This window comes from Osmerus eperlanus, chromosome 5 (assembly GCF_963692335.1).
Source record: "Osmerus eperlanus chromosome 5, fOsmEpe2.1, whole genome shotgun sequence".
NCBI lineage: Eukaryota > Metazoa > Chordata > Actinopteri > Osmeriformes > Osmeridae > Osmerus > Osmerus eperlanus.
Window position 1 is genome coordinate 20,629,398 of NC_085022.1, and position 22,562 is coordinate 20,651,959.

The 22,562-nt window shown below is 44.9% G+C and overlaps 2 protein-coding genes across 3 annotated transcripts; one reads left to right on the forward strand and one right to left on the reverse strand.

Moving 5' to 3' along the window:
• The first annotated feature begins 1,643 nt into the window (after positions 1–1,643).
• slco1c1 (solute carrier organic anion transporter family, member 1C1) lies at positions 1,644–16,216 on the forward strand. Its single transcript, XM_062460739.1, has 15 exons — positions 1,644–1,968; positions 2,850–2,993; positions 8,908–9,049; positions 10,169–10,301; positions 10,552–10,673; positions 11,281–11,427; positions 11,946–12,044; positions 12,281–12,529; positions 12,843–13,007; positions 13,663–13,858; positions 14,559–14,724; positions 14,952–15,136; positions 15,497–15,561; positions 15,699–15,816; positions 15,912–16,216. Exons 2-15 carry the CDS (start codon positions 2,907–2,909, stop codon positions 16,135–16,137), a joined length of 2,100 nt encoding a protein of 699 aa, XP_062316723.1. The 5' UTR covers positions 1,644–1,968; positions 2,850–2,906; the 3' UTR covers positions 16,138–16,216.
• Positions 16,217–17,312: 1,096 nt separating this feature from the next.
• On the reverse strand, positions 17,313–20,788 carry LOC134021552 (B-cell receptor-associated protein 29-like). 2 transcript variants are annotated; one of them, XM_062462506.1, is made up of 7 exons: positions 20,637–20,788; positions 19,829–19,936; positions 19,620–19,720; positions 19,309–19,456; positions 18,846–18,981; positions 18,184–18,228; positions 17,313–18,035 (listed from the first exon to the last, which is right to left on the reverse strand). In XM_062462506.1, the coding sequence occupies exons 2-7, from the start codon at positions 19,918–19,920 to the stop codon at positions 17,997–17,999; spliced, it is 561 nt and encodes a 186-aa protein (XP_062318490.1). In that variant the 5' UTR covers positions 19,921–19,936; positions 20,637–20,788; the 3' UTR covers positions 17,313–17,996. The 2 variants fall into 2 exon arrangements, with proteins under 2 accessions (XP_062318490.1, XP_062318492.1); XM_062462508.1 differs by lacking the exon at positions 20,637–20,788 and adding an exon at positions 20,542–20,592.
• Between the last annotated feature and the right edge of the window lie 1,774 nt (positions 20,789–22,562).

Consider the following 22,562-nt stretch of genomic DNA (forward strand, 5'->3'; position numbering starts at 1 on the left):
TGCCTCGAAAGGAGACACACAATGACTTTATGGGAACAGAACAAAATAATGATAAATCATAAAGCCTTAACTGTTTGTGTTCCAGTGCTTGTATGTAACAACCAGTAGAGAGTAGGCTACTGTGTACTTCACAGCATGTAAGCGCGTCCAGACGTACTGTCCTGTATCCTTGCGCGTAATGAGTTCGCTGACAACATCAGACACGTTGTCAGGGATCTTCAGCATCACAGCGTTTGTGTTCAAAGTCCGTTCGTCGGCCTCTCTGATTGCTCGGCTGAAACTAATTGACTTTGTGTATCGCATTTTGTGTCCTATGGTGGAGTCTGCTGATATATCGTGAACCATCGACTCATCACTATTTTCTTTGTACAGGATACAATGAACAACTAAATATCAGGATGCAAAACAAACCAATTACCAAGTATGTCGTTCTTGGCTCTTTTATCTCCTTCCAACCGCCTTTCAGGAACTGCCTATTTACATGACAGTGTGCATAATGTGGTGTTGGTGAAGGGTGGACTGTTTGAGTCCACTAACTGAGTAATTATAGAGCTTCATCACACTCTAAACACTTTGCTGAGAAAATGACAGAGGAGATAGACACTCGCTGAACCTCTTAGATTAGATTGTTTTATGCCAGCAGAAGGCTTGGGAGTTGGAGAAAGCGTGCTGTACCAGTAGCACAAACACGTCTAGAGTAGTCACTGGATCAATTCACAGACAGTATTAACATTACATACGTTACGTGAATGTACATTACAAATGAGCTGGATTGACGGTTTTTGGATGCTCCTTGTCCTGCATATTACATACGTTAGTCATATGACAGCATGTCAAGACTATGTTCTTTACAATCAGTCCAATATATGGTTATCCCCATAGCAACGGGGCAGAACAGGAGAAAATGGAATTGACTAACTGCTGTTCCTGATAGGTCACGTACTTCAAAGAGGGGTGTAATTATACACTTATCAGCTGGAATCTACATTGATTAGTTGAGTAGGTACATTTACGTTTATTTCAGGACTATTAAATCTTACAAAAATAATACAACATGCGGTCATCATTTTGTAACTAGGCTATATAGGTCACATAACAAAGGACTGTTTGATTGTGTTGTGCAATAGTTCCGTAGCCTACATGTAGACCGTAGTGCGTGGGGCCTCACTTCTTGATTAGTTGATATGAAGGTGGTTCTCTGCTTGTGGTGCTTGTAACTTTACAGGTTATATGGTAAACACAATTTCCAACCCATCTATATACAAAACCCATGATTGACCCAATTTTTTGGGGTGCAATTTTACTGAAATTAAAATAGCATACTCTGAATATCTCAATTCAATATCTCGTTCAACCACTTGCTGTTATTTAGTCGCTGGTCAGGTCAACACTGCTCTTAGTTTTCTATAAATAAGCACAGATTGTTTTTTAATTTGTCAATACGTGGTAGTGTGCTAACCTTGGCCATTTTATGGTTGCAATAGGCAACTTAATTCGCACACCCCTTTCAATGTATTTACGTGGCCTCTCATACGATGAATTGCGATAATGCATTTTGCCTTCAGTAGCCTACTTAACAGCCTGGTTGCGGTGCTGAAACAGCAGAAGGGGAGGTGGCGAGGGGTAGTTGCGACGCGCGCTCTTCGGACTAGCACGCATCACGTGTGCATTAAACGCCAATCAATTTTGCAAAAAGGAATTTATATGAACTGTCTAGAAGAAGCTTCTGTTGGCTTGTTACTTGAACCTCACAGAAAACAACGATTTCACATATTTTATGCGTTTAAGAGGATTGTTCTCCAAAGACTGAGCGGTTTACTGTGTTTGATTGCCTATGATATTGACATCCAGCTGCCGACCGAACCAGCTAGACTGAATTATTCTGTAGTTATTCTGTAGTGTGATAGCCCAACGACTCTCCCGTTTGGAATACGCACCATTGGAACCTTCACTGTCAGGAAAAGTGGGGTAAGTAATTTGTGTGTAACAGCAAAACTTTGCAGACTTTACTCGGCTATTTTAATCTTAAACTTGACAACATCATCGCTTAGCCTACAGCAGAGGCTGATCTTCATTTTGTCATTTTGTTGAGGCTTCTTGGTTATGTTAAACGCAGCTATTGCGATGTTGAATTTAATTTGTTAATGCTCCGGTTTAACTGAAATATACATCGCATTAATTATCAAATTGAAACGGAAAAGCTGACCATTGGCGAACAGCGGTCTTTGGGTGCGCACACAACCGAGTCATGTTGTAACGCACCTTGCGGTTCAATATGCATTGCTTCATTAAGCTAAGTGCGCGTGGATAGGGATCAAGGTATTCATAACTTTTCTCTTCCTTGAAGTTATAATGGATCATAAAACAAAATAGGCTATTGTATTTTTTCAAGGCAAAAGGCAATAATTTTCTTGGGGATTTTTACGGTGCTTAATACAAAACAAATAACATTTAGGGCAGCTGCATCCTTGAAACTTTTACTGGGATTGCCGTTGCGCACATCACTTGAAGACCAATTTTGGACGCACATTAGCACACCGCCGAGGGAGGAGCTTGACGGTCCACAACTGGTCCCTTAATTTCCTGTCATTTTGTCAAACTCTTGTTGTCACCAATCAATCTGTAAAATAATTTCTGCATCAACTTGAAGCATGCGTTGTTGTTTTAGATATACTTCAGACAAATCCGAAGAGTGGCAGTTGCATGATATTCACATTTTATTCCCTGTAGTTTGGCAACAAGTCGTGCGTCCTACTGGCTTGCGGACACATCTGGAGCAAAGGTGTTGGCGTGACTATCACTGTGCTCTACTTAGACTGAAATGTTCCCCTGTTACTAATTTTCAACAGGTGTTAGTCAAGCAGAGCTAGCAGACTTCAAGGGAACATTCAAAGAACCAGACGAGGATGGACACATCATCAAAGGGGAGATGGACCCCAGAAGACAGCCCTTCCTCTCCCACAAAACAGATCTCTAATTGTTCCAGTCTTAAGGTAGGGTTGCAAATCACTGCTGGGAGTCACCTATACGCACAGAGCTCAGCCCTGACTGATTCTGATTCTGCAGGACCAACCAAATCCTAGTGTGTGAGAGAGTTGCTTATCGGTTGCTGACAACCACCTCGTCAAAGCTCTGAGTCAGGAACAGTCAAAGTGTAATCTCTTCTCTCACGGGGTATTTAGGCTAAGGGTCCTGTCATGTTAAACAAGGGTAGGAATCGTGATATGAATTGAGTATTAAGAGTGAGATATTCCTATGAGGGCTTAAGGCCAGAACGTTCCACCTCAAAGCACTGGTTGATCAGTGAATAGTCACCTGGAGATCGGTGTGTACACCTGGAGATCAGTGGCTCTTCACAGTCACCTCCGTGGTCCCGTCTGAACAATAAAGCTTAATTTATACTTAGGTTGCGGACACCTTTGAAATGGTCGCTGACGAAAAAAAAAAAGTGTCGCTCAGGCTGCTGCATTTATACTTCGGCAAACAGTCGCCTGTGCTCAAGGTTCGCGTGACGTAAACAGAATCATTTTAACTGACCATTTTCATTTTTCACTATGTGACGACATCAGCGCCAGTAGAAATTTCTCCTGGTAGGCGACACTTCTAAGCGACGGTTAAAAATGTCGACCGAGAGGTCATTTCTGTCGGCGACCTTTTCAAAAGTGTCTGCGACCTAAGTATAAATTGGGCTTAAGGGGTCACTGAGGAGGTCACAGAGAGGCGTGTCCGGTGGGCTTGACTCTGACCTCTGACCTCCTCTCTCTTTAAATCTCCACTCACTGTAACATCTCCATCTCTGATCTGTGGTGCTGTCGGATTGTAGCGTGAGCATGGAGTGTCCATGTGGTTGTTGAGGGTAAGCCCCTCTCCCATGTGACCAGAAAAGAGAAGCGTTTGAAATGTGATGCTACTGGCATGTCTCTGGGGTGTTCCACTCCTCACACCCTGAGGAACTGGAGACGATGCATACTGTATGTCTGCTTGTGTGACACACTTAACAGACAAGCCCTATTTATCACCTCCCTAACCCCTCTCTCTCTCACTCTCTCTCTGTCTCTCTCTCTCTCTCTGTACTATCATTTTCACAGTCCACAGAAAGTGTGTGCGTTTGTCATAAATTTTGCTTGATGAATGTTCGGCAACGCTAGTTGTCGTCTGCTTGGTCCTTTGCCCCTTATCAGTATATGTACAGTGGTACACTGTAATGAAGGAGTCAGATCATTAGGACATGTACAGTGGTACACTGTAATGAAGGAGTCAGATCATTATGCGCAGTGTTCTAGTCCTGTTGGAGAGCCAGGGTGAGGACATCTCTATCTCCCTCGCTCTCTCTCTCTGTGTTCCCAAATTACTGTAACACACGAGGCCGAGACAGTGTTGCTGTTGTAATCTCCCCAAACCACCACCGGTCTGGGATTTACAAATAAGTTATGGACTGTGCTGTGTTGTACTGTAAGGACCACCGTGACCCCCACTTCTTCTTGTAACAATATACAAAGAGGACCCCTGTACAACACAGACACTGCACACCAGTGGAAGCCCGACTAATTCCTTTGTCAGCAGTTTTTTTCTCTTCCACATAGAATGTGCCTAATGAGGGCAGTGGAGTGGAGCTACGAGACTAATGGTCCTGCAAGGTGTAGCATTGTGTGGGTCTGTGATTCTGTGTGTGCTGCTTTAGAAAACATGTCCCAAGTCTCAGCAAAGAAAGCTTTTTTGTTGTTTGACCCAGTAGCGTTTAGGCGCTCGGGCACACACTCACACACACACACACACGCACACACACACACGCACACACACACACACACAGGTGCTGATGGAGAAGGAGGAGTCAGGAGAAGGTGGTGACAAAGCTGTGGCTATAATCAAAAGCTGATTAGCAGTGCAGCCGCTCTGATTCACAGCTTTACAGACAGACCAGGGGGTTGTTCTGATTAAACCCGAGCCCCCTCACCCCCCTCCCACACACACACTACCACACACCAGAAAAAAAGGTTTTGGTGTTGCATGCTAATTGCTGTAGTCCTTTATTATTATTCCCCTGAAATGAGAACACATGTATGTGTGGTTCATGTGCTCAGCTTAGGGCAGAATCAGGAGGCCGAGTCAGGGGGCCGAGTCAGGAGGTCGAGTCAGGGGGCCGAGTCAGGAGGTCGAGTCAGGGGGCCGAGTCAGGAGGCAGTCAGTCATTAAGTAGTTACCATGTGTTGACTGCCAGGTTGAATCTTTAGGGAAACGGACCTTATTCAGTGTCCTTGGGCAAGGCACTTCACCCTACTTGCCTCGCGGGAATGTCCCTGTACTTACTGTAAGTCGCTCTGGATAAGAGCGTCTGCTAAATGACTAAATATAAATGTAAAGAAGGATTCAGTGAACCAGCTTCCATATATCATGTTGTGTCAGGAGGGCTGTGTTATTTGGGGCATGGAGGTTGCTTCGAGGTGGTTTTGGGTTACAAAGAATTCCCCTGTTGTCAAGATGGCTCTTAAAGGTGTCATTGGAGAAATAGGTCACCTGGGAATAGAACGATCAAACACGTTCCTTCTCTTACTGTTAAATAACACAATGTTAGATTTCATGTATGCCTGATTGGAAGCATCAACATCAACAAAAATGTCGTAAAAAAAAAAAAATGTTTTTTAGTTTTTTCTCCCAAAAATTTGATTTTTAATCGAATCGTGACCCCAAAATTCGATTCGAATCGTGAGGTACCAAAAGATTCCCACCCTAATCAACATGTCACCTGACATGCCACAGTGTAGGTTTAAGTGTAGGCCCACTTTACTTCCTGTCACGCATGCGAATATCCTCATGTTGCAGCGCGTCGTAATTATGCAGCTGACATTCAGACTATTCTGGTGTCCAGGGACATGACAGCCCTCCACAGGAACACAAACATGGCTCCCTGATTCGCAGCAAGCTTCACCAGGAATGTCTGTCATAGGCTGATTACAACCCTTCACACTTCACATCTCTGGTTCCCCTGCTGTAGTCTGAGCCCAGGTGAGTTTTGGTGAACATGCGGGTCTCTTGCTGGGTTGGTACTGGAGGTGGTGATACGCAGAGTTTTTGTATAAGAGAGACTTGTCTCCTTCTGAGGTCAAGAGGTCATCTTCTGAGGCCCCTTCACAGTCCACTTATCGTTATGAACATGTGTCCAGACTCACTGGTCACATGATCCGAGCTCGTTCTAAGAAACAAAGTCAACACTTTTAATTGTCGTGCATCTTTCCGGCCACCGACTGACCTCATCCTAACAGGTGGTTAGAGAGATTCTGCTCACACTGACTCCCTCACTGTTGGACTGCTATACCGAGATAAAAATACATCCCTGCTTTGCCGAAGGAACGACGTCAGATACTCAATGATGTGTAACTTTATACAGAAAAATGATATACTGACCATGGAAGTCAGGGTGACACTGGATGGGGGTGGGTGTAGGTTTTTGTCTACAGCTGCACATTTGTGAAGTGAGGCACTAGTTAGGAACTGTCCAGTTATGAGTCCACTCACTAGGAACTGTCCAGTAATGAGTCCACTAACTAGGAACTGTCCAGTAATGAGTCCACTAACTAGGAACTGTCCAGTTATGAGTCCACTAGCTAGGAACTGTCCAGTAATGAGTCCACTAACTAGGAACTGTCCAGTAATGAGTCCACTAACTAGGAACTGTCCAGTTATGAGTCCACTAGCTCGGAACTGTCCAGTAATGAGTCCACTCACTAGGAGCTGTCCAGTAATGAGTCCACAAGCTAAGCTGCAGTTGGTTCTGGACGAGTGGCCGACCAGGCCTGTGTGTGTGTGTGGGTCACAGGTGTCATGGTGTCGCAAGTCAACACTTGTTTCCTCCTTCTCTTGCCCACATTTAGGTTTGAACAGCCACCTTTCTTAAAACATAGTTTTAGCCAAAACACTGTTTTTAAACATGGATTTTCGATGGCGCTGGTGGGAGGCATTTCCATTGGTACATTCAACCGATTAAACTGGGTTACGCATGCGTGCAAGCGTGTGTGTGTTTCGCCCCATGGAGAGCTGGCATGGCTGGAGAGATGCAGAACTGTTAAGTATAACTGCGCATGTGCAGTTCAGTGCACTTGTGTTGCCTCGTGGGGTGCAGAGGGACCCCAGTGTGAGCCAGGACGAGCTTCCCTGACCTGAGGAAGTGACCAGCTCTGTCACTTCCGCAGTTGTCGTAGGCCTGGGCCCCCACCCTCGGGCCCCCCCCACCCTCGGGCCCCCCCCACCCTTGGGCACACCCCTGACTGCGGCCGCAAATAACTGATTGTGTCTTGGCATTAGCACAATGAAATTTCCCACCCGATGGGCACTCAAAAGGAAGTCCAAAATACTCCCACTTCAAAGCAAATGGAGTAATGGATGTACTGAGAAAGACCAGATGAGGAGAATGAATGAGTCATATCCAGGGAGCTGCTCTACTGATATTTTTTTAAGTTCTTGTTTTGAGTCGTTGGAGATCCATTTCAATACTGATTTAAGATTTTGAATACAATTATACTAGCAATAGATGATTGTCTCCTAGTGACAGTGTAGCACACAATAGAAGGAGTTGGAAATAGATGGCAAGGCCATACCTAAATATAGCACTTCATCACAAGGTCTTGAGGAAAAATAAGTCTAAACGTGACATGGTTTCTGAAACTAAACAATAGACCCTATTGAAGGAGTCTCCATGCCTTGTTTGTTTGTTCACATGATCCCACGTCACCAGGAATGTCACTTAAATCGAATTTGTCTCACGAGCCAATCCTCTTATTAGTGTTTAGTGAAAAGTGCATACTGTATTAAAGCAGTGTTTGTGTGTGTTGTATTTTATGTGCACTCTATTAGCCTGAGAGGTTGAATATTAAAGTTATGAATGCATATCATTGTTATTATTTTACAATTTACCCCCAGTGATTAATAAAGTACTACACTATTCTACTGTACTCTACTGTACAGCCACTACATGCAATATTGTCCATGTTCTCTGAAAACAGGAAACTCGCATAATAAATACACCAGAGGATTTCCACAGAAACCTCAATAACAACATTTGAGGCCAAGAAGCTTCCAGATGCTGGGACTTCCACCTAAACAAACATATACCTGGCCAATACCTGGCCCCTCTTTTAAAACGAAGGCCCAAAATAAACAAGTGCTCCTGTGTATCTACATTAAACTTTAAACTCTGATTCACCTCAGCCTTGTGCCTTTTGGGAGTATGTTGGGAAGGAGAGAGAGTGTGTGTGTGTGTGTGTGTGTGTAAACGAGCAGAGGATGCACACAGACGAGATCCCACGCATACTCTTTCTAACCTGGCGCCCAGCTCGTCCACCTCCTGGTTCTTTTCGTCCGTGGCCATGCAGACTGGAGCAGAGGCTCACCTGTTTCCAATTATCCACATCTGAGTCACCGGCCGTCAGTGCTATGGATGTTTCCGACTTCCCAGCCACTAGATTGGCTCCCCTAATCCGGCTATTGTGCTCTGTGGCCCTAGGGGGCCATGCCCCTCAGAGCAGCTCACTGGCCCAACATGCTGGAGCGATACTTTTCTCTCCTACAGCATGTTCTTTTCGCTCTCACCCATTTCATTAAGTTTTCCCTCTCTTCATACTGATACTAGGCTTAATCAGTCCACCTTCTGTAATGCTGTAAACGTGAAGACTTAAGTGACAGTGTTTTCTAAACAGGAGGTGAAATGCCCCCCCAAAAATTCAACTTTGTCATAGAGAGAGAGAGAGAGTGAGAGAGAGAGAGAGAGAGAGAGAGAGAGAGAGAGAGAGAGAGAGAGAGAGAGAGAGAGAGAGAGAGAGAGTGTGAGAGAGAGAGAGAGAGAGAGAGAGGCTAAACATTTTCAGGATTGGATTCTGATGTTTTTCTTCTCTGGCTTGTCTCCCGTGTCTGTAGATGTTCCTTGCGGCCTTGTCTTTTGCCTACTTCTCCAAGGCTCTCTCTGGAAGCTATATGAAGAGCACCATCACACAGCTGGAGAGGAGGTTTGATATTCCCAGCTACCTGATAGGGGTAATAGATGGGAGCTTTGAAATAGGTGAGTGAGCTGTCTGTGTCTCTGTGTGGTTTGTCTTTGTGTAGGTGTACTTACAATAGCTAGTATATTGATTTTTTTCTTTTTTTCGGATGCTAATGTAAAGCCAGGAGTACACTTCTTGCACACTGTCATTACATAAATGGATCTTATTTCTTTCAACCTTGCTGTGTGGTCATGGGTTGCGCACTGCTACATGTGAATATTTTTTATTACACATACATTACTGTGCAAAAGTCTTAGGCACAAATAAAAAAGTTTTGCAAAAATGCTTTTAGACATAATTAAGTGAAAAGACTAAACACAATCATTCTCAACATTGCACTTTTTTTGAGTGCTGCACAAATACAAGAGACAAAAAATCTAATACTTTAAGGCAGGGTAGGTAAGTTTTGCGAACCTAGCAATTTTACCTCCAGTTTGAAAGGATTCAAACCAAAATATCCCACCCCCATTTCCCATTTCAATTTACTGTCAAACCTTTAGAGTTATTGGTTGCTTTCAGGATTTGAAGTCCATTTCAGGAAATGTGAACAACAACATTACCTACCCTGCCTTTAAGATAATACTTGTGTGAAAAATCTTGGGTGGCTAAGACTTTAACACAGAACTGTAAATGCCCACCCTGATTCTTTGTTGTGTAGCTGGATGCAAGAGCAGGGCTGTGTTGCTCTCTACATCCTTTTCTGACCTCCTGATGAGGAGATTTGGCTAACTGACGTCAATGAAGCACTCAGGAGCATCCCCCTGTAGATTCATAAGGTTACAAGCCCGGTGCTGTCCTTGTCAACCCTGTCAATAGACAACATCACAAGCCATAGATGACAGTATGGATGTGTTTTTTTCCAATGGCATCGTTTCCATGGGGACGCAGGAGATCCAGCTGAGAAGTCCACAAGTCAGCACCCGTTAGGAACCGGTGTTTGTTGAGACTCGCCACACACAGTTACCTCTGGCACAGCACATGAGCTGAGCCCGAGGGCAGTTTCCCTCGGGTGACGGGTCCATGGCTAAAAACACTGTGCTCCTAGCTCTGCTAGTTGAAAGTCTTAACTCTAATAAAGCTGTGGTCCTTGTATCCCCGCCCCCCCTCTCCACCCCTTCATGTCCATGCTTTCTCAGGTAACCTGCTGGTCATAGCCTTTGTGAGTTACTTTGGCGCAAAGCTCCACAGGCCAAAGGTCATCGCCATAGGGTGTGTCCTCATGTCTTTGGGGACTTTCCTAATCGCCATGCCTCATTTTATCATTGGACGGTGAGTCGACTGGAACTTTGCAAAACGGCCAACAAAAAGAACACGTTGATGTTCCATTAACAGTTAGGATGTTCGCTTAATGTAGCAACACATCTAATCTACATAGTGGTTATGATGTGCATGGCTGTTATTGCTTACATTGCTTGTGTCTTTACATTAGTTGATCTTTTTGTGTATTCTAAGAATCTAATAATGCCCGAAACTTCCTCCTTCCCCTTGCTTAACAGTCACCTTGGTATTTTGTACACAGCTATAAATTCGAAACATCAGTTAGATCGTCAGTGAATTCAACCAATAACCTCTCTCCATGTCCAGCAAGCTCACCTGAGTCTGGGCGAGCAGGTGACATGCCCTCTATACTGCCCGCTACAGGTGAGACCTGGGAACAGCACCCTACACAGCTCTGTCAGTAGCATGCACATCCACACACATCCACACACACACACATCCACACACACACACACACATCCACACACATCCACACACATCCACACACACACACACACACACACATCCACACACATCCACACACACACACACACACATCCACACACACACACACACACACACACATCCACACACATCCACACACATCCACACACACACATCCACACCACATCCACACACATCCACACACATCCACACACACACACACACACATCCACACCACATCCACACACACACACACACACATCCACACCACATCCACACACCACACACATCCACACACCCACACACATCCACACACATCCACACACACACACATCCACACATCCACACCACATCCACACACCCACACACATCCACACACCCACACACATCCACACAAATCCACACATCCAAACATATCCACACACACCCACACCACAGTCGGCCTCCTCCTAGTCTGTCTAGGAGGTGTCTTTGATTTGAACAGTAGGCAATGTCATCATGTTGTTTTGATAACGCCGATCTTTGGATGTGGTTGTGTGTCCTGCAGGCTGCGAGAGGGAGTCCAGTGTATCCATGTGGGTCTATGTGTTTCTGGGGAACGTCTTACGTGGAATAGGAGAGACACCAGTACAGCCACTGGGAATCTCCTACATCGATGATTATGCACAATCTGAAAACGCAGCTTTCTATATTGGTATTTTTTTATTTTTTTTATTTAAGCTGTCATCTTGTGTGTGATGGTGTGAGATGTGTGCATCATGTGTTGTACATCGTAGGACAGATTCAGAGCCCTCATACACTTAACAGACACATTCTGTATGTTAAGTGTATGAGGGCTCTGAATGTCCTTGGCATTCATTTACATTTACATTTTACATTTTAGTCATTTAGCAGACGCTCTTATCCAGAGCGACTTACAGTAAGTACAGGGACATTCCCCCCGAGGCAAGTAGGGTGAAGTGCCTTGCCCAAGGACACAACGTCAGTTTGCACGGCCAGGAATCGAACTGGCAACCTTCAGGTTACTAGCCGACTCCCTCACCGCTCAGCCATCTGACTCCCTTATTCATGCGCATTCATGCTCAAAGCGCTTTTTATTAATTCATTATTTCCTCTCATCGCAACTAGGTCAGCTTTTACATGGCCCGGCAGATGTTTGGCATGGATATTCAGAGGGCACATAAATGCATGTGACACGTGTCTCTGTTATAGGCTGTGTCCAGACCATCTCAATCATCGGGCCGGTCTTTGGATACTTACTGGGTTCTCTGTGTGCGAAGATCTATGTGGACGTTGGATATGTGGACATGGGTGAGTGACTTTAGAGGCAGCCTGTTGTCCAGCCTTACGTAACTGCTACAGCTGTAGGATTATAATAATGATGTAACATCACAAGACTCTCTACTCCACAGCACTGCATAGTAGTATATAGTATATATATATATGTGTGCATGTTTTATGTATATATGGTAATAGTGTACATGTTGGGATAGGGGAGGAGAGAGGTGCTGTTTCTCAGTTGTTGTATCCCCCCCCCCCTTCTACAGAGAGTGTCACCATCACCCCTAGCGACGCCCGGTGGGTCGGCGCTTGGTGGCTGGGCTACCTCATCGCCGGGGCCATCACCCTCATGTCCGCTGTGCCCTTCTGGTTCCTGCCCAAGTCTCTGCCCATGCCCCTTGAGAAGCACGATGCCAGCTGCACCCCAGAGCAGGCCAGGTTCATCAGGGACTCGCCCACCATGCAGCACAAGTTCAGGCCAGAGGAACCTGCCAACTTCCATGTGATGGCCAAAGGTAGCGCACACGGGTACTATACTGTTAGTGCCACAGTATATCTTACAGTATTGATATGTTACAGTATTGACTGATATTGTATGAAATAGTGATGGAATAGTTCGATGGTTGGGAGGGTATAGCTCAGTGGATAGAGCACTTGACTCTGGATCAAGAGGTTGTTGCTTTGGATGAAAGCATTTGCTAAATAATGTATACTATATCACACAATACATCAGGTAAGCATAGTGTCAATAAAGGACTATATCAGTGCAAGACCTTTATATATGGAATTAAATGTATTTACATAATTCTGTTTTATTTCCTCCCACAGAATTCATTCCAACGTTGAAAACTCTTCTAGGGAATCCGTTATACGGCATTTATCTGTGCGTGACCATTATACAATTCAACTCGCTCATTGGCATGGTAACCTATAAACCCAAGTACATCGAGCAACATTACGGCCAGTCTGCCTCGAAGGCAAACTTTCTCATGGGTGAGTTGTGTCTGTTTGTTTTGTGTTACGTACCAGAATGTGCTGTTGAAAGTTGTGTTGAAATTATTTTTTTAATCGTTTAATTTTTTATATCTACTTTTTTTTTTCTTTTTTCCTTTTACGAAACTTGGATTGTAAATTGAGAGTTTCATGATTCATCTTTTATCTATTATTCATGTCTTAGTAGTTGTCCTACTAATGACAGCTGCACCATTGATGCCTGTGATTTCCCCGCAATTACTGCACTCACTGTGACATGAGACACACAATGAATGTGAAAGTATAATTTATAAAAGAGACATTAAGTGACCATGTTGCCATGTTAAAAGGTACTGTTTAAAACAGTGGGCTGATGCTTCTGTAACTTGACCTCCCCCCCCTCCTCCCCCCCCCCTCTCCCCCTCCCCCCTTCTAAATGAGTTGGTGCAGTAGTGGAGTGAGGGAGCGAGGGGTTTTCAGAAACACATCCTATATCTCCCCATCCTTTCAAGCATCAAAAGACATTTTCATCTCTCATGACATGACCACTTCACATGAAATATGGATGAAGCCACTTTGATATGAATGAGCCGCGCCGACTTTGATGCCTTTCCCGAAGAGCAATTGGTCCCTCCCCGTGACGTGTCTAACCCTGTCCTGATTGGTCGGTTGTCAGGCATGATCAACATCCCCGCCGTTGCTCTGGGGATGTTCTCTGGGGGTGTGATCATGAAGAAGTTCAAGATGGGCATCATGGGAGCGGCCAAGTTTGCCTTTGGGACCTCCCTGTTGGGGTACTTCCTGTCCCTCTTCTTCTTCACCCTGGGCTGTGAGAACGCCAAGGTGGCAGGAATCACTGTGTCTTACACCGGGTACGCAATCCTCTCCTCCTCTTATCCTTTCATCCTCCCCTCCTCTTATCCTTTCATCCTCCCCTCCTCTCTTCCCCTCCTCATCTTCCTCTCATCCTCACCTCCTCCTCCTGTCATCCTCCTCCTCTCCTCCTCCTCCTCCTCCTCTCCTCCTCCTCTCTTCCTCTCCTCCCCTCTTCCTCTCCTCCTCTCCTCTTCTCCTCCTCCTCTCCTCCTCCTCCCCTCCTCTCTTCCTCTCCTCCTCCTCCTCTCCTCCTCTCTTCCTCTCCTCCTCTCTTCCTCTCCTCCTCTCTTCCTCTCCTCCTCTCCTCACTGTATGCAAATGTCATGTTCTTCCCTCATGTCTAATTGGAAAGGTCTATTTATAGAGCCCCTCTAGAAAGCAGTTCTCATAGAACACGCCAGCCAGTGAATGGCTTATATGTTGTTCCTGGGACTGCAGCATTTCGGACCAATGCATTTTACAGTGAAAAGATACAATCTGTATCTTATCAACACTTTTTCAGATAGATGTCTATATTTGTAATGTCAACCTTTGCTTTGATTCATTATTATTTAATGTTAACATGCATGTGCCCTTTCTCTCCTTTCTCTCATTATCTCTCTTTTTCTCCAACACTCCCTTTCTCTCTCTGTATTTCTCTCTCCCTTTCTCTCTCTTTATTTCTCTCTCCCTTTCTCTCCCTCCCTCCACGCCCAGGGTGGAGAGCTTGTCCTACCACGAGAGCTCTCAGTTCTCGGAGTGTAACTCCGGCTGTCTGTGTTCCGGGAAGGATTGGGACCCCGTTTGTGGTGAAAACGGCATCACCTACGTGTCGCCCTGTCTGGCTGGCTGCTCATCGTCTTCTGGCTCCGGCAAAACCACGGTCAGCTGGTGACACCTGGCTCACCTGGCTCTCGCTATGGCTGTTATGCTGATGTGTGCAGAGACACACACACACACACAACCTCATATTCTGTCTAGGTCGATGGTGTTTCAATTTAACATGCTTTTTGACACATCCCACAAGGTTGTGATGAGCTGTATGAAAAGTGACAGAGCTGATGTGTTTTTGCTAGCCTCGTGTGTTGATCTCGCCGTGTCGCCCACCAGGTTTTCGACCAGTGCAGATGTGTGGCGTCTGCAGGCTCTCACACAGCAAACCTGACGGCAGCTCTGGGACACTGTCTCCACAGGGACAACTGTGACAAAGTGTTCCCCTACTTCCTGGCTCTCTCTGTGCTCAGCTCCTTCATCATCTCGCTGGGAGGAACGCCCGGCTTCGTGCTGCTCATCAGGTCAGTAGCCCCCCCCACTTGCCAGGACGCTGAACTGCAATCTCCCATCGGTCTGCGCCTCTTGAGAGGTTTTAACCCTTGTGCTGCCTTCGGGTCACATGACCCAAAGGTTCATAACAAACCATCGTTGTGTTTACCCAATTTTACCCAATACAAAAACAAATAATTTTCTTTTAACCTTCGCAATGTGGGGGGTCTGAGACAGCCCAACGGTTAAAAGAAAATGCTTCACTTTATTTTTGTATGCGGTAAATTTGTCGCAATACGACGGTGGGTCACAATGACTGATGGGTCACAATGACCCGAAGATAACACAAGGGTTAAACCTATCGAATGTTGACTTATCTGTCCTTCTTTTAGATGTATGAAGCCAGAATTGAAATCCCTCGCCCTTGGTGTTCACACGTTGGCTACTCGAACCCTTGGTATGATGTCACTTTGGTCTGCTTTAGAAATATCCCCAACCCTCTGTATTTCAGATTCGGTGCACAAACATTGAGTGTTCGACATGTTGTCATTGTGATGCTACGTCGGCCCACCCTCACCTTTCCTGTGCTTGCAGCTGGAATCCCAGCCCCAATCTACTTTGGGGCCATCATTGACACCACCTGTCTGAAGTGGGGATACAAGCGATGTGGAGGAAGAGGAGCGTGTAGGATATACAACACGACAGCATACAGGTCAGTACCGAGTCAATACAATAAACTGTTAGAAGTTGGGAGTCGTTGCTCTCTTGGGATGGTATTCGACTTTAAGATACTCGTTTGTGTTGTAGGATATTGTACCTGGGACTGACACTGGGCCTGAGAACATTGTCCTTCTTCCTGTGCATCCTGGGGTTCTCTTTACTCAAGAGACATATCAAGGAAGAGGAGAAAAAAGCCCTGGCCAATGGGAACAGAGAGTCAGAGTTGCTGAGGAAGGAGGAGAGCAACTCAATACATTGTGAGCAGTTTCTACGGGTGTTGGACTTCAACCCTGACAGGGAGACACGCCTGTGATCCCCCCCAGACCGTGTGTCCTCCCTGGGGCCTCCCTGGGGCCTCCCTGGGGCCTCCCTGGGGCCTCCCTGGGGCCTCCCTGGGGCTGTTCTAGGTGGGGACTGTAAGTCGCTCTGGATAAGTGGTGGGGCTGTCCTAGGTGGGGCTGTTTAGGGGGGGCTGTTCTAGGTGGGGCTGTTCCGTGTACGACCTGAGGTCTGAAGAGTAGACAGGCTGCCACGGACACTTTCATAGAGCACGGAGTATATATTTGTACAGGAATTCTGTTGACAAATGTGAAATTATTTGAGTTGTTTTTCATATAAATGCAAAAAATGCTATTTCTTGAATGTAAACAAAAATACAAAAAAAAACATATTTTATATAAATGGAACCGTCTTTTTTGTAGAAAGGAATGTGATTTTTGTTGTTATGTTGGCGTTGTGAGTCAAAGACTGTGGACTTATCGGCCATTTTGAAGGCAGACTATTTTTCACTTTATATTTTTCTTTAAGCATTTCTGTCCCTACAGGGTTTGAAAGGTTATAACTGGAACTGTGTACAGCTCTCTCCATTTGTATGCATCTCCATGAAGCTGTGTTGCAGTCAGAGCAGTAAGAGGCATACAGCAGCAGAAACTAACTGGGTCACCAGGAAAATATCTTGTGACTGTATATGTGGCCATCTCTTTTTACGCTTCAAGAATGCATCACAGTTCTGTATTCCTCAGTCCTTCAACCAAATGCACAGTAAGGTGTGTATTTATTGACAACGTTAACACATACATTGCTGTTTTATTCCCCCCCCCCGCCCCCACCCCACAAAAAAAGATGAAATTCTGTAATAGCAATGTTGTGGGTCTAACGGTCTTTATGTTTCCAAAGTTTGAATTTGAAGGTATATACTGTGTGACTTGTGAGGAGACTTCAAGGTTCCAGTACCTAACTGTATCTACCTGATTGTAAAGTATGTGTATTCACCAGTGTGCCTCATCTTTTTAATCATTTTAATACAGTTCATTTTCAAAGTGTCTTTCCCTTACTGCTGATTTATGTTAAATTAAAATGACTAACATTGGGTAAGGAAACAATCTTATTCACACTAGGTTTCTATAAAAGCCATCCATCATAATAATCTGTATGGTAAAACACATCTTTAGTAAACTCAATATCATGCATGAAACCTCAAACACCATGTTTGTTCAAATGTTTATTTTCTGCAAACGGATAGACAAAACCACGTGCCACTAAACAAATACTGTTCCGAGTCCTCAAGTTTCATAATGTCATCCAGAACGCAACGCTTTTCCACATCAGCCTAATAATACGTGGTTATGCACTAATACACCCCTATAGCTCGTTGTCAAATTGATTTAGTCCGTAAACAAACAAGGGCATTACATGAACAGGGAAAAACACAATCTGTGAACAACAATCTCATCCGTTCATCCTCACCCTCTATGGTAAACAACATGATGTTGGTGTTTAATAGTATTTAAACCCCTGACCCGCTCCACACACACACACACACACACACACACCTCTGCTCTGTTTTCTAATCCTTTCGCCTCACAGTAAAGTAGCTTTGATAGAACATGCAGACGGCTTTGGGTTTAATCCAAGCAATGCACATTCGTCTTGGCCGAGCTTCAAAGAGGATTTCAAACCTATTTCACTAATAATGCAATTTTTGTCCTGTCGTGGAAATATATAAGGATCATTATTAATTGTGTTAATTGTGTGTAGAATACACATGGTATATATATCTTTGACCATATTGTTGTTTTATTGATGGGTTAAAACACTTGCTTAAAGAGATCCACATACAGGTTTACAGGAAGCTTTTGTCTTCGTCGATGTCATCGTTGGTGCCGTTCACAATTATTTATCTTTTTTTCCTCCCTCTCCATCATAAAGAATCTGCAGGGACACATTTCAATGTTTACCAAAACACCTGTTTAATAGTTTAGATCTTACCGAGTCTTTGCAGTCTGTTCATCATTATTGTTCTGGACTCATCAAGTTGTACTGGACAGAATGATGAGTCCAGTTCAATGTTGTGGGTTACCTGTCGAGCTTGTGCCGAGTTGGCCTTTTCCTCATCCAGCAGAACCTGAGCGGCCAAAACACAGAGTCAGGATCTCTTCACTAGCCAAGACACGACCAGCATGGCCTGGTCACATGTGGCAGACCAGCTAGGTGGGACGAGGGGACTCCACAGTCCCCTCAGGTTCTCACTCTCTCCCTCAATTACTCACTCTCTCGCTCAAGTACTCACTCTCTCCCTCAATTACTCACTCTCTCCCTCAATTACTCACTCTCTCGCTCAAGTACTCACTCTCCCTCAATTACTCACTCTCTCCCTCAAGTACTCACTCTCTCCCTCAATTACTCACTCTCTCCCTCAAGTACTCACTCTCTCGCTCAAGTACTCACTCTCTCCCTCAATTACTCACTCTCTCCCTCAATTACTCACTCTCCCTCAATTACTCACTCTCCCTCAAGTACTCACTCTCTCCCTCAATTACTCACTCTCCCTCAATTACTCACTCTCTCCCTCAAGTACTCACTCTCTCCCTCAATTACTCACTGTCTCCCTCAATTACTCACTCTCTCCCTCAATTACTCACTCTCTCCCTCAATTATTCCCCCTCAACCCCTTGGCCTCTGATCAATCCCTCACCTCAACCTCAATCCCTCCCCTTCTCTCTCCCGCTCCCCCTCTCTTACCTTTCTGAGTCGCAGGTTGTCCTCCTGGTACTTCTTGGCTGATTGGTTGGCACTGTCTGTCTGTACCTGCAGGCTGGCTTCCATGTCTGCGGAGCTGGCCACCTGGTTTATGAGGGTGACCACGCGCCGCATGATTCTGGAGACAGACGCATAAGGGAAGAGAGAGGGTCGGAGGGAGAACTCAGTATTGTCCAAGTAGGCTCTGTAAGTACCCAGACCTTCATTTTGTGATGTATTTTGAAACATCACATCTGTGCCTGAGACCGTTTCTTAAACAGCCAGCTAGATCCGTATGGTGATAAAAAACAAACACTAGAGGAGTTCGAGGCTAGTTAGAGGTTTGGCCTCACGTGTCGTGTCACTTAAACACACACCAGTGAACATAATTTTGACATACAAATCGGCAGAGCGTAACTACAGGGGGAAGCCCCCTAAGTTTGAGTGTGTGGGAGGAAACACTCACAGCCAGAGGAACAGAGAGAAGCCTGAGATGTAGAGGTTCCTCTGGGCTCTGAACAGCTTCATGTGCATGTGATCAAACAGGTTGGGGTTGAGTTTGGCATCCTGCATGGGCTCAGAAGCGGAGTACTTTTTCACCTCACGCAGGGCATCTGAGCCAGGGGATGACACAGAGGGCAGAGGTCAAAGGAGAAGCACAGAAAATGTCAGCAAGACTAACTACCTCACAGTCGACCACAGTTAACACGTGCATGCATTGCAACAATTTTTCCACAATCAACTCCAGACTAGAGACCACACTGAAAACAGACTCACCCAGGAAGAGGACTATGAGGATGATGATCATGGTAAAGAAGCATTTGTTCCAGTAAGGAGATAACCAATTCCATATATTCAAATTGAAAACAGACCTCCATCTGTATGAGAGAGAAGGGAGCGTTTAGGATGAAAGGATTGTGGAGAGAATATTGATGCACTCTACTGGGGAGAAAAGGAATTATGTTTTGGCCTCTACTCTTGGCTACCTCTTGGCTGATATGAAGGGTAGACAGAGGAGGAGAATGAGAGCTATTTCCACGTAAAGAAAGAGAGCCACCACAGTCCACTGCAGAGTCATCCTGACAGGGAGAATCCTGGAAGAATAAGGTATGTTATCTGCATGCCGAGGAGGCAAATGTACAACAGAATCTTAAATGATTTAGCTAAATCGAACACAATAATTCAATATAATTGAATAGGCTGGAAGAAAGGAATAAATTAATTGAAAAAAGATTGGGTATAATTAACATAATGCATGAAACATTTGTGTTGGCAAGGCCGTAACCATGGAGTCAACATTGGGGGGGACGAATTAAATTTGTTATGATAATTTCAGACAGCGTGCGTGGTTGCCTATCGTAGCGTAGCACATTTATATTTTTATATCAATATATTGGGGGGGGGGGGGGGGGGGGGGCGACATTTTGACCAGATTTGAATATCGGGGGGGATATATACGGCCTTGGTTGTAGGTGCTAATGTTGCAATATTTTGAAGACAAGGTAGTTAACATTTTGGGGCCTATACTCTCAGAGACGATAAGACCTACATTTTATACACACCACGTTTTCAACTACTAACAAAACTTTCAGACAGTTCACCCTAAATAGTAGCACACTAATATTACTGTAAACGAGCAGCGACAGGTTGAGAGTGAGCACACTATTCATTCAGTCTGCGTTACTGGTCTTGAACCTACCCACACCGTTCAACTTGTTAGCTGTGGGTAATTTTTATGCAGGAAACTCGACGACAAATTGCTAAACTTGCAGACAAAAACAGTAATAATCTTACCCTACAAAAGATTTGCAGATCGGGAGTTTCTAACGAAACACCCCCCCCTATTCCGACCCTCACGACAGCTGTTCGTGACCAATGTTCTGACGTCAGTTGACAACAAGTTGAACAGGACACCCTACAGAACGGAGGTATTCGTTGTGCGAGGTTCGCTTCCATTACTGAGACCCTCTTCAGTGGATTTGTTAATAGTGACATAATTACAGCAGTTGGGATTTGTCAGGGTCTAGAGACCAACTTTGGAAACTTGTCCAAATAATGGACGAGTCGCAGGCATACGGGGTACATTTTCTGCCAAGTTGAGCTGTCAAGTTATACACCAGTCCCCCGCTCTCCAGGATGTTAGTACCCAAACGTTGACAGGTAGGGTAATCTCACGCAAAACTTTTGTTAAAACTTGAGAGCCCTTCTAATGACAACAAAATCACAGTTCATGTAAAGTAGGCTACCGCTGACAAATTAGCTTCGTGTAGCCAAAGCCTATATTCCTGATCCTCATTGCATACATTACCCTACTCCATCCATAGGATGCCCTGGACCTATAAATAACCCTTTACCTCGTTGCCATCTTGGTACTCTTCGATTACACTGGCATTCAAAGAATGTACCATTTGAACATTATAGCAATTTCTAGTTTAGTAGCTAGTTGTCCTATTTTCATTGCCACGTCAGACAAGTTCAACGTTCATGTAAAAAAGCTCCACTAATATTGCAAATGTTTTGAAGTGTATTGTTAGTGTCAATTTTATTTAGCATGCAATTAGACACGAAATCTCTCAGATTAAGCTGTGTAGGCTACACTCTTTGTACGACCTCAGGGCCTGCCTTTCACAGCACTGAACCTTTATCCTTTGTTTCTTTACATTCCTAGACTAGTAGCTACCAGTAAACTATAGTGACTCATTTGTTAACTCTTTGGATTAAGTTATTTACTGCACAGCTACTAAATGTTAACAAATCCCTCTATATCATCGGAATCACATGTGCAACTTCACAGTGCTGCAGTGCATACATATCTCCACAGGGTGGTACTGTTGCCTAATGAGAGAATCAGAGCAGGAAAGCTTGGGGATAATGGAAGTGTGTCAGATCTCTTATTTTATTAGAGATGATTTTATAATCCTCTTGTCAGTCTCCTGAGAACATGTCTGCAGCTAGCAGGATCGTAGCGCAACTTGACCGTGTTTCTTTGAGCTGTCCATGATCCATGCATGCAGGACACCTTCCAGAAATCATAACCCACACAGACATCCTCTATTATGATATGTTTAGGAGTTGAGTTCAGCCATGCTCTGGCTGCTCTGGTTTGTGGTACGTGCTGTTCCAGTTGAGTCCCTCGTGTTTGGAGGGAAGGCCTCTATCTCTCCTGGCCTCTCTCTCTCCTGGCCTCTATCTCTCCTGGCCTCTCTCTCTCCTGGCCTCTCTCTCTCCTGGCCTCTCTCTCTCATGGCCTCTCTCTCTCCTGGCCTCTCTCTCTTCTGGCCTCTCTCTCTCTCCTGGCCTCTCTCTGTCCCTGCTCGTTCACAACAGCAGGCACCGTGTCACTTCCTGATAAAATCATCAGCCTGACACGCAGGGTCACAGAAGCACACACACGCGCGCACACACACACGCATGGACACACAGAAACATCCAAAAACTCCTACACAAACACAACACACACACGGGACAAGGCATGCTGTTATATCTGACGCAGGTTTATCTCAGCATTAACCATAATCTGGTTCCATGTGATATTTTATATTAGAAATTGTATTATAAATCGGTACACAATGACTGAATTAGTGTAGGTTATAAGATATCGATCTGCCTTTGTGGCCTGAGGACATGTCTTTTGCATTGGCGAACCTCATTCTCCAGTTTATTACATCTATTAAATGGACTTGTTGACTTGTAGTGGTGCAGGAACTGATTACACAGTGG

Coding starts and splice junctions, on each gene's coding strand:
- slco1c1 (XM_062460739.1), top strand. CDS start 2,907: ATGGACACATCATCAAAGGGGAGATGGACCCCAGAAGACAGCCCTTCC. Junction 10,302..10,551: donor CCTCATTTTATCATTGGACG/GTGAGTCGACTG, acceptor TTTTGTACACAG/CTATAAATTCGAAACATCAG. Junction 15,817..15,911: donor TACAACACGACAGCATACAG/GTCAGTACCGAG, acceptor TTTGTGTTGTAG/GATATTGTACCTGGGACTGA.
- LOC134021552 (XM_062462506.1), bottom strand. CDS start 19,920: ATGACTCTGCAGTGGACTGTGGTGGCTCTCTTTCTTTACGTGGAAATA. Junction 19,457..19,619: donor CCTCATAGTCCTCTTCCTGG/GTGAGTCTGTTT, acceptor CCCCTGGCTCAG/ATGCCCTGCGTGAGGTGAAA. Junction 18,982..19,308: donor TTCTCTCTGTTCCTCTGGCT/GTGAGTGTTTCC, acceptor GTCTGTCTCCAG/AATCATGCGGCGCGTGGTCA.